This window comes from Spea bombifrons, chromosome 9 (assembly GCF_027358695.1).
Source record: "Spea bombifrons isolate aSpeBom1 chromosome 9, aSpeBom1.2.pri, whole genome shotgun sequence".
Taxonomy (NCBI): Eukaryota; Metazoa; Chordata; class Amphibia; order Anura; family Pelobatidae; genus Spea; species Spea bombifrons.
In genome coordinates, this window is record NC_071095.1 from 22,517,866 (window position 1) to 22,528,366 (window position 10,501).

Below are 10,501 nucleotides of genomic sequence, written 5' to 3' on the forward strand. Positions count from 1 at the left end.
ATAATTTATTTGATTTAATATATGTTTCTTGGGGGACTCTAGGTCATTTCTCCCACCAGTAACTGGCATGATCAGACCTGAGGCCACTGGGTACACCATGGCTAATATGTTAATAAATGCTTAAATAGACTAGCACCTCAATGCAGGCAGAAAGTGACAGTCTGCCCACAAAAAAGATGGCCGCTGTGGCCTCCTAGTGACATGAATGACAACCATTTCCGCTTCCGGAAACTCTTCCCGTGTTCCAACATGGTGGATGAGGCCACTCGCCGGGTGGTGTCGGAGATTCCGTTGCTTAAGACCGGGGCCAGCCCCAGGGACAAGGATCTGTGGGTGCAGCGGCTGAAGGAGGAGTACCAGGCGCTGATTAAGGTCGGGGAGTTACTCGGTTAGCTGGCTCCTGGAAACACGGGCTGCGCCTCTGGGGTTCCGCTGGTCTGCCTGGGGTATATGGGGGGCAACAGGGCTGTAGGGTGGGGAGACTGCACTTGGGGGGGCAGTCTAGGAATTGGGTGTGTCACATAGAAATGGGTCCGGGTGTGGGAAAGGTTGTGCTGACGTGTTAGAAGCTGTTCACTGATTGGCATACGTTTGTTTTATTTGGAGATCTGCCAGGGGGGTGCCTGGCATCGTGAGCCTGCCTGTGCCCCGGGGGTGCCTGGCATCGTGAGCCCGCCTGTGCCTGGGGGGTGCCTGGCATCGTGAGCCCGCCTGTGCCCGGGGGTGCCTGGCATCATGAGCCCGCCTGTGCCTGGGGGGGTGAATGGCATCGTGTGCCCACCTGTGCCAGGGGGTGCCTGGCATCGTGAGCCTGCCTGTGCCCGGGGGCTCGTACCATGTGTGGTGGGAATCCATGTGCCGGTTGTGCCCTGAGCGTCTTGCCAGTGGCGCCTGTCCCCCGGAGCCCGCCTGTTAAAGCTCCTGTTCTCTAACCCCACGTTCCTGTCTTCCTTCACAGTACGTAGAAAACAACAAAAAGGCCGATAATGACTGGTTCCGACTGGAGTCCAACAAGGAAGGCACAAGGTACCGTCGTGCAGCCGCTAAACGCTTCCTGACGTCTCTGCCGCCAGCCCCCGGGCCAAAGCTCATCACCCGCAGCGTGTGCCCATCGCATGTTTATGTCATAGTCACAGTAACGCGTCCGTCACGTGACCTCCCGAAATACTGCGGCCTGCGAGTAAACGCAGACTGGACTCACCGTTGTGTTATACGATGATAATAATAATAATAATAATAATGTAACGATAGAACAAAGTTTCCAGGCTGAAAGAACGATAAGAGCCTCTTTCCTCCTCAATAATTAGGGTTACGTTTATTTATATAGCGGCGGCAGAGTCCGTAGCGCAGAGCGTCTCACGACTGTCTCGGTATGAAACACTTTTATATTTGAAAGTGTTTTTGCCTTGTCTGTAAGTCGCCGTTCTGGTGCAACAGACTACTGGTTGCTACGGTGATTGCACTATAAATGATCTTTGTGCGTAACCCCTAGTGTTCCCCAATCCCATTTTTTTTTCGTTTCAGGTGGTTTGGAAAGTGCTGGTACATCCACAACCTCCTGAAATACGAGTTTGATGTCAAATTTGACGTGAGTGGTCATTTTTTAACCCCTACGACTAGCCGATCTTTACGGCTACCCCCTGAGGGCACAAGGGGTCGCCCCAGCAGGGGCAGGAGGGTAATAACGTGTTGTTAACTGTCTTCTCTGCCTGCAGATCCCGGTAACCTACCCCTCTACGGCTCCTGAAATCGCCATTCCAGAGCTTGATGGCAAGACTGCCAAAATGTACAGGTATGGCCAGACGACTTCTATTCCCATCAGCCAGCGGCATCGGGGACATCTCCGGGCATTTTCTACCCCATTAGTTATTACGCTTTTAACTGATCTTCTTCTTTTCCCATCTCAGGGGTGGAAAAATCTGCCTGACAGAGCATTTTAAACCGCTGTGGGCGCGTAATGTTCCTAAGTTTGGGCTCGCGCACCTTATGGCATTAGGGGTAAGTATCCTTTCAGGAGCTCATGGATATTTTTGTGCTTGTTCGTTAGTATGAAAGGTTTTAGGTCCCAAATAACCATTATTTTTTTACATTTTTTTTATTTAATATAATTGAGAATACAATATTTTTATTGATTTTATGCCCTTTCTTTATGTCACTCAGCTGGGTCCTTGGCTGGCAGTCGAGATACCGGATCTGATCAGCAAGGGGCTGGTGGAACACAAGGCCAAGTGATCGTCGGCTATCGAGAGATCTTCGCCGCCAGTCATTATGGATTCGGAATAAACGGGGTCTCCAGCCCTAAAATATCAGGCATCTCGCCTCATGTCGCTGTTCATCCAATCTGAGTTCCATGACCAATCAGGACTGACAACACCATTATCTGATAAATATATTTATACGAAAAATACTTTAATTCTGAGTGTCTTTTTTTTTGGACAGCGCTTATTAACGTCAAATATATATAAAAATATCATACAAACCATAAGCTTGGTTATAGATAAGGGCAGTGAGCTGGTACATGCGCGACGTGGGAGAGATATAATTTCCTCATCGTGTGACTACTATTTAAAGACCGAGACAGTATGTACGACCTACAATATTTTGTAATAGATAATCTCAGAGCTTGATCAAGAGTTAATAAATTCAGCATAATTTCTCTGGATCATTTGGCCTTTCGAGAGGCTGGCTGGGAGTGATGAGTGTTGTAGGCTTAGGGGTACATGTTTACCACGTGGGTTTAAATAGGTTTGGTGTTGCCAGGTTCTTTACAGCTGTAGCAGTAAGATGACTTGTGGGTGATCTGCCCCAATCAGCGATGGCTACTGAGAGTTGTGTGCGCTTTCTGGGCGTGCGTCATCAGGAAAGCGTCCTTTGGGTACTATGGCAATGGTAAAGTGGGGTGGGCGTGGCCTTAAGACCTCAACCACATGCGTACGAAGGGTGCTGAGGCCATACTGGGGAAGGGCAAGATGGCTGCGGATGCTGCTGTTGCTATGAAGCCGAGGGGAGGAAGGCCCTGAAACCAACACAACTGATACAGGTACGTGCTGTGGGGCAGCAAGGGGTGTGCCCTTATTACCGAATAATCATGAACCCCTATACTGATCACAGGGTGCCCATACCCGGGTCTGCCTCCTTATACTCATCACAGGGTGCCCATACCCGGGTCTGTCTCCTTATACTCATCACAGGGTGCCCATACCCGGGTCTGCCTTCTTATACTCATCACAGGGTGCCCATACCCGGGTCTGCCTCCTTATACTCATCACAGGGTGCCCATACCCGGGTCTGCCTCCTTATACTCATCACAGGGTGCCCATACCCGGGTCTACCTACTTATACTCATCACAGGGTGCCCGGAGCCGGGTCTGCTTCCTTATACTCATCACAGGGTGCCCATACCAGGGTCTGCCACCTTATACTCATCACAGGGTACCCATACTCGGGTCTGCCTCCTTATACTCATCACAGGGTGCCCATACCCGGGTCTACCTCCTTATACTCATCACAGGGTGCCCATACCCGGGTCTGCCTCCTTATACTCATCACAGGGTGCCCGGAGCCGGGTCTGCTTCCTTATACACATCACAGGGTGCCCATACCCGGGTCTGCCACCTTATACTCATCACAGGGTGCCCATACCCGGGTCTGCCACCTTATACTCATCACAGGGTGCCCATACCCGGGTCCGCCTCCTTATACTCATCACAGGGTGCCCGGAGCCGGGTCTGCTTCCTTATACACATCACAGGGTGCCCATACCCGGGTCTGCCTCCTTATACTCATCACAGGGTGCCCGGAGCCGGGTCCGCCTCCTTATACTCATCACAGGGTGCCCGGAGCCGGGTCTGCTTCCTTATACACATCACAGGCCAGGTTACATACAGCCGTTGATATACAGGCTATACGCAGAACTGTCATATTATACGTTGCCCATATAACCCCCAGAGATGCATTTACAGCATTGCCTACAAGTATACGGATCACTTGCACCCCTTTAAGCTCCTCTGAGATATATATACGGTATATATATTGTGATCCTGCACCCACACAGGGTACCAAACAGCACGGTCCTCTAGGGTATTAACGCCACATCTCAGTTAGGTAATCACCCACGACTTATTTGTAGTCCACGTATTTAGATATTTACAGGATTACATAGAACACAAATTCCCTACAAACAAAAGCCTAGCTCGTCTGAGCGCTTACTAACATATAACTCCCCTCACTACACAGGGTCTAAAACTAAACAAAACGTAATCCCACCAACCTTTTTGATGGTCTCTCTTGTGCAAAGCAAGCCCTGCTGCTTCCAAACAAACTCTCTCTTCTCTCCCTCTGTCCAACAGGTCAGGGTATATTGCAGTCAGTGCAGCTCGTTACTCGCAGCTGACCAGTGCATTGGAGTCAGCTTAAACTCCTGGCCTGGATCCTGGGTCAGTCCGGGTGCATGGAAACTGCGGGGTGGTGAATGTAAACTGCGGGGCGGTGCATGTAAACTGCGGGGTGCAGCCCCAGCCTGCCCTATATGTCATAGAAAACCCTGCAAAATCGCGGGGGAATGTATACCCCTTCCACAACAACAGCCCGCACCTTGTTACAGTATATATATATATAATATGAGGCTGTTTGGTCAGTTTAAAGAGCATTCTTGGCTCGCACGACACTTCCATCCGTGTTGCATATGCACATGTGTATGTGGCAGGCGTGCAGAACACCTGGTCTCAGCTCCCACCGGAGCCACAAGGGTTAAAACAACACAGAGACACTAAATGGGTGAGGAATCCCGCAGGACGGGCCTTTTCACTAATTGTGTTTATTTAAATCCCGGTCACGGAGGAATACCTCTGCTCCTTTTACAGACCGGAGAAATGTGAGAGTGTGAGCGCTGTGCGGGAGAGGCTGTCCGCGGAGTCCAGGCAATGAGGTACTGGCCGGGGTGCAAAGGGGTTAACCGGGCAGGGATCTAACGGGGTATTACGTGCCGGTGCCCGGTATGCCCTGACACTTTCCTCCTATTTTTACAACAATAATAAAATATTATGATAGAATGTCATTGACGGGAAGTTACTATGGTTACACTGCAGCCAATAGGAAGATGAGTTCACGTCCGTACTCCGGGGTAGACTAAAGCTCTGTGTCACCAAAAACAGCTTCCCCCAGAGATTGGTAGAGCAAGTTTAGTCTAATCTATAAATAATAAGTAATGTAAAGTTTTGTCTGCTTGTTAATTGTCACTTAACCTAAGAGCAGGCGCCGGCAGGCTGTTCCCATGGAAACCATAAATGCTTTTCATGTGATTAAATCTTCAGGGGGAGGAATAAAACGATGAACTGGTTAGAGATGCGTTGGCTCTGTCGCTCTCCGATACGCGGGAGGCTCGGGAGCTATGTGGAAAGCTGGCGGGAGCGATCATCCTGCCCGGGTTCTCTCCCCCGGCGCCCTGTTTGTAGCCAACGTTCTAGGTGCTAGGTTCTAGGTGCGAGATCATTTACATTTCAATGAGCCGTGGCCCCGTGGGTCTTTTAGGAGCCGGCCCACCAACGGCCCAAGTGCTTCTTTTTCTCATTCTGAAGTCTGTTATCGCCTGAGATCCGTCGGGAAAGGATGCGTCTCTTCTTTTGGGAATGATTGTCACTCGGTAATCGTTCTGCTTTTCCCGCAGAGCCCCCCTTTCCGCTAGACCCACAATGCCTCAATCGTGCGACCCCCGGCTCGGAAGAAGTAGGGACACGGCCGTCATCACCACGCAGCCCGGCCCTGCCGGCAAGCTTTTGACTTCTTACCGCACCATAAGCCAGGACCGCCAGAGCTCGGCTTACTGCGCCAGCGTCTTCAGTAATGGAGTGTTGTCGGCTCCCAAACTCCGTCCCCTGCCCCCCAGACCCACCGTGGATGAGAAGGGCAAGACAGACCGGGGCCGCAGCGCTCAAAGGGCCGAATCTTCTGGGGCTAAGCGGGGGCCAGTGAAGGCCAACCATACGCTCGGAGTGCCCACCACAGCTGCCACCACTAAAATATTGAACCAGACTCTTCAAAGCAGGGCAGGGACGCTTTCACGTTCCAAATCAGTGAGTCACGGAGACCTAAGTGCATTAACGGACAAGATGGAGGGGATCGGCAGGGGTCTGACTCGGGCCGGGGGGCGAGAACGCAGTGCCTCATCCAGCAGGAAGCCCCCTCTGGACCCCAACGTCTTAACGCGCAGCAGCTCCCTGAAAAGAGTTAATGTGCTGCCGGTGCTGGACACGCAGCCGAAACCCAGCGGTCCCTCCTTGGAATTATCACGGAACGACAGCAATAATAAAACGGCTTCTCTCGATCCCAAAGAAGAGAAGAACCACTCTCAGAACCCTCAGGCCTCCAGGACGCTGGCCAACAAGTCCCCAGTCAGCAATGGCACCGGCCTCCAAGAGAAGAGCCCGACTTCCCTGGTAAGTAGAGACCCCTTCCGTTTCCTGAGACTGCTTAAAGGGGAAGCCCCATAGTTTAATATCCTTAAAGGATAAAGGGAACATGTATAAATTATACCAGTTTTAGCTTATCGGACTCAAATAATGTCCGTAGGTTAATAAATATGACCGTGTGTGCTGCCGGGGGTTTGTATACATCTCCAAGGTCAGGCAGGATTAAGACGCAGCACACGCGGGGAGCACCAGCATCCCGTGTTACCATGTCGGACCTCTCAGCTTAGTTCCTCCTCCTTCCCCGGCTCTTCTCCTTGGAGGAAAGCAGCGTGACACCGCGGCTAATTAATCCCCAGGAGATGATCTCGCTCAGCCACCTAGAATAGTCCAGAAAAAAGCTGATGCTAGCGGATGAGACCGGGAGTCCTGGTGCAGGGGGAGCGGGTGTCCCTTTAATCCCCGTCAGTGTCAGGCGGGATACGGGCAGGAGAGGACTCGCAGGTCCCCTCGGAGAGCCGCGTCATGCCTGGGCTACAGGGAGCCGCTTTGGCGGAGCTGCCACAGAAACTGCAGCGCGGTCTGGCGGACAAGAAGGAAGCCCAAGGGAAGGGGGCCGACATCTCCGAGTCCGTTGTGCACACCGCCATGATGGGCCTTCTGCTCGTGGCTAGCGAGGTACCCGTCACTGAGCCGCCCGGGCCGGAGCCGCTCCCTGTCCTCCATAGTCTCCCCGTAGGATGTTCTCGCGTCACCATCTGGGGTTAATGGAGATAATGCCCTTGTTTTTGTTTCTCGCAGCCTCCTCGAGTTCCTGTCCTTGGCTCGGGGCACGTGGGTCTCCGCAATCTTGGTAACACCGTGAGTATACTGACGGCGCAAGCCATAAGACTTGTAGCCAGCTTCTGGAAAGGAACATTACTGCCAGATCGTGCGTGAACGTCGGGGACAGGGATGTGACGTCCATAAAGAGACATGGCGCAAGCTGGCGAGACGTACCCGGCGACGCTCACACTCTTGTAGTGATAAAAGATGACGATATATAAATGTTTTTTTCTTTTAATCGTAGTGGGGGGGTTAGCGAAACGCGCGGGGAACTCTTGTGTGGTAAAGCCAATGCCGCTCTCGCCCCGCAGTGCTTCATGAACGCCGTCCTCCAGTGTCTGAGCCGCACCAGACCTCTGCGGGATTACGTCCTGAGACACGAGTACCGGCAGGAGCGTCCCAGCAGCTCCAGGAGCCAGCGGGAACTCACAGAGGGTAGGTGGGGGCGTACGCAGCATGCATAGGGTAAAACGCCGCTCTGGGATACGAAGTGTTAATCAGGTGTTGTCCCTCTTTCCGTTGCCAGTCTTCGCCGATGTCGTCGCCTCCTTGTGGACCCCCGAGGCCTCTGACGCCGTAAACCCGTCCCGGTTCAAATCCGTCTTCCAGAAATACGTTCCGTCTTTTAACGGCTACAGGTAAGGGAGGTGCAGATTACCCAGAATCCCCGGCGGCCAGGCGCTTTTACCCCCCCACGCGTTTCCACTTCCTACACGTTTCTACTCATCTTCTTCCAGTCAGCAAGATGCTCAGGAATTCCTCAAGTTCTTCATGGACCGAATTCATGTGGAAATTAACAGGAAGTGCCGCAAAACTCCCAGCATCCTCTCCGACACCAAGCGCCCCGTAGCTCTCGAGCCTCAAGACTCTTTCAGGTAACCAGACTTTGTCACAAGAGCTTGCGCTTTTGAGCCGGTAGCGATTGGGTCACGATGGTTCTCTATGACATCATGAGTAAGGGTTCTTGGATGGTCAGGAGCCCCTCCCCCAGCGTATATTTAAGGTATAAAAGCCGTTTTAGATATAATGGTGAGGATGATAGATTGCGGGTACAGCGGAATGAATCATGGCGCTCTAAGTAGGCGTGGCCTGGTGTCTAATGTGTATCCGCCCCTTTTTTGACAGTGATGATGACCGAGCCAATCAGATGTGGAAGCGTTACCTGGAGAGAGAAGACAGCAAGGTGGTGGGTGAGTGTTTGGGTGAACCATTGGCCGTTACGTACCGCCAGGCCGGGGTAGATGCAGAGTATTATATGTTATGCAGTGTGGGGTATGTGAGCTTTACATGGCAGATTAACACTTTTCTATCCATTTATTACCCGTCCAGATCTGTTTGTTGGCCAGTTGAAGAGCTGTCTGAAGTGCCAGTCTTGTGGCTACCGGTCGCCGACCTTTGAAGTCTTCTGTGACCTGTCTCTGCCCATCCCCAAGGTACAGGATCATATTTTCCTTATGATGGGGGAAGTAGTTCAGCGTTACACGGCGGCGCGTCCTGAATATGGTGCCAGCGGGGATCCCCATCAGCTGTCCCATTGCACGTCAGTGTGATGAAAGTAATTTGCACCTGGAAAAGGTCGTCAACCAAAACTAACACGTTTCACACTACTAAACACGCGTGAAACCTGTCACCCGGATACACGCACCTGTGAGCCAAGCCCCAGGGGGCAGCCATACCGACGCGCCATTGGCCCACCGGGTTTCTTGCACCTCGGGTCCGTGTATATGGGGCAGAAGCATGCGTGCTGGGGGAGACAGGGGCTATGTGCTAATTGTGACTGATGTGGCTGCATCACCATAACAACCGAAGGACTTTGCCTTGGTTGCTATGGCGATGTAACGTCTCTTTTGCCCCCTCTCGCTCTCCGCAGAAAGGATTCACCAGCGGCAAAGTCTCCCTCCTGGACTGTTTCAGCCTTTTTACCAAGGAGGAAGAACTCAACTCAGAAAACGCCCCGGTAAGCGGCCCTTGGTGGTCCCCCCCGGCAGTTAAAGTAGATCCTGAAGGTTTTTCCCACAGTTAGATGGTGGAGCGGGGGTTCTAAGCTAGTGACGGCAGTCTAATTGGGTTTCCTGATCTCCGTGTATCTCGTGGCGTAATAAAGAGCGGGTTTGACGGTCGCTTGGCGGCTGTCTCGGCGTAGTTGATGAGAGCTCCGGACCATCGCAGAGTGTGTGTAATGCGATGGATCCCGGGATTCCAAAAGCCTGTCGATTAGAGCGCGAATATCAGCAGTCTCCATGTTGCATTCCCTCTCATGCGTGTTTTTGTTTCCCAGATCTGCGACCGGTGTCGGCAGAGGACGAAGAGCACCAAAAAGCTCACCATCCAGCGATTCCCCCGGATCCTCGTCCTGCGTATCCTTTTAACTTTCACATGCCCTTTTCCGGGCTGGGGGGGGCTTGGGGGGTAACTGCCGCGTTTTCCTCCCCGTCCGCGTTCTCCTCTCCTTAACTCAACGCCATTCAGATCTGAACAGGTTCTCCACCACGCGATTCTCCATTAAGAAATGCTCCGTCTTCGTGGATTTCCCTCTGAGCAAGCTGAACCTGAAAGAGTTTGCCAGCGAGAAGGCGGGTGAGTGGCGGCTCGGCGCCCCCGCCGCGGGTGATCGCTGGGCGCGGGGGTCACAGTACGGCTGCTGGCTGAATGGAGTGTATGAGCAGCGCAGGCTCGTCTGTTGGGGCTGCTGTCCGGGGCTTTGGCTATCGCTGGCAGGGTTTGCCCCAATAGGATTAAGGGAAAGCGCGTGTACCGGATTACCGGCAAAGGTCACCCGACAAGTTAGCCGACATCACAGCTGGCAGTACTGGGTAAACGGCGCGTGCGTGCGGGCGAGACACCCTTACAGCGTCCGGCCTGAGGCTGGCTGAGCAGAGTGGGAGTCCTTTAGATTGGTAGAAGCGGATCACGTGACCAATGGATCGTTTCCCTCTCTCTCTCTCTCTCTCTATAGGAAACCCCGTATATAATCTGTACGCCGCGTGCAATCACTCTGGCAGCGTCCATTACGGACATTACACGGCTTACTGCAAGGACCAGACGGGGTGGTCCGCCTACAACGACGCCAGGTGAGGCCAGCTTCCCGATGGGCGCAGGAAGGTGACGTTCGCTTTAACTGCCCCCCTCAATACTTCTAATGCCCCCCCTCTCCATCCCCAGGGTGTCCGCCATCAGCGAAAGCCAAGTGGTGTCCAGCGAAGGTTACGTTCTCTTTTACGAGCTCGAAGACGCCTGCTGGAAGTAACCCTTTACACAACGCCTCGCTTCTG

The 10,501-nt window shown here is 52.8% G+C and overlaps 2 protein-coding genes across 2 annotated transcripts; both read left to right on the forward strand.

The window, feature by feature from the left end:
- The first annotated feature begins 212 nt into the window (after positions 1 to 212).
- UFC1 (ubiquitin-fold modifier conjugating enzyme 1) lies at positions 213 to 2,407 on the forward strand. Its single transcript, XM_053475114.1, has 6 exons — positions 213 to 372; positions 959 to 1,026; positions 1,525 to 1,588; positions 1,716 to 1,792; positions 1,908 to 1,998; positions 2,161 to 2,407. Exons 1-6 carry the CDS (start codon positions 250 to 252, stop codon positions 2,230 to 2,232), a joined length of 495 nt encoding a protein of 164 aa, XP_053331089.1. The 5' UTR covers positions 213 to 249; the 3' UTR covers positions 2,233 to 2,407.
- Positions 2,408 to 4,857: 2,450 nt separating this feature from the next.
- Positions 4,858 to 10,501, forward strand: USP21 (ubiquitin specific peptidase 21). The gene is made up of 13 exons (XM_053475076.1): positions 4,858 to 4,927; positions 5,666 to 6,434; positions 7,206 to 7,265; positions 7,541 to 7,664; positions 7,756 to 7,867; positions 7,967 to 8,104; positions 8,355 to 8,419; positions 8,559 to 8,662; positions 9,100 to 9,186; positions 9,508 to 9,586; positions 9,699 to 9,806; positions 10,186 to 10,300; positions 10,392 to 10,501. Exons 1-13 carry the CDS (start codon positions 4,923 to 4,925, stop codon positions 10,474 to 10,476), a joined length of 1,851 nt encoding a protein of 616 aa, XP_053331051.1. The 5' UTR covers positions 4,858 to 4,922; the 3' UTR covers positions 10,477 to 10,501.

What these genes read in the sequence shown, in the direction of transcription:
- USP21 (XM_053475076.1), top strand. An exon ending in AGAAGACAGCAAGGTGGTGG is followed by an intron (nt 8,420 to 8,558) that starts GTGAGTGTTTGG and finishes TTACCCGTCCAG; the next exon opens with ATCTGTTTGTTGGCCAGTTG. An exon ending in GTTTGCCAGCGAGAAGGCGG is followed by an intron (nt 9,807 to 10,185) that starts GTGAGTGGCGGC and finishes CTCTCTCTATAG; the next exon opens with GAAACCCCGTATATAATCTG.
- UFC1 (XM_053475114.1), top strand. Translation starts at nt 250, where the DNA reads ATGGTGGATGAGGCCACTCGCCGGGTGGTGTCGGAGATTCCGTTGCTT. An exon ending in AGTTTGATGTCAAATTTGAC is followed by an intron (nt 1,589 to 1,715) that starts GTGAGTGGTCAT and finishes CTCTGCCTGCAG; the next exon opens with ATCCCGGTAACCTACCCCTC. An exon ending in CGCACCTTATGGCATTAGGG is followed by an intron (nt 1,999 to 2,160) that starts GTAAGTATCCTT and finishes TATGTCACTCAG; the next exon opens with CTGGGTCCTTGGCTGGCAGT.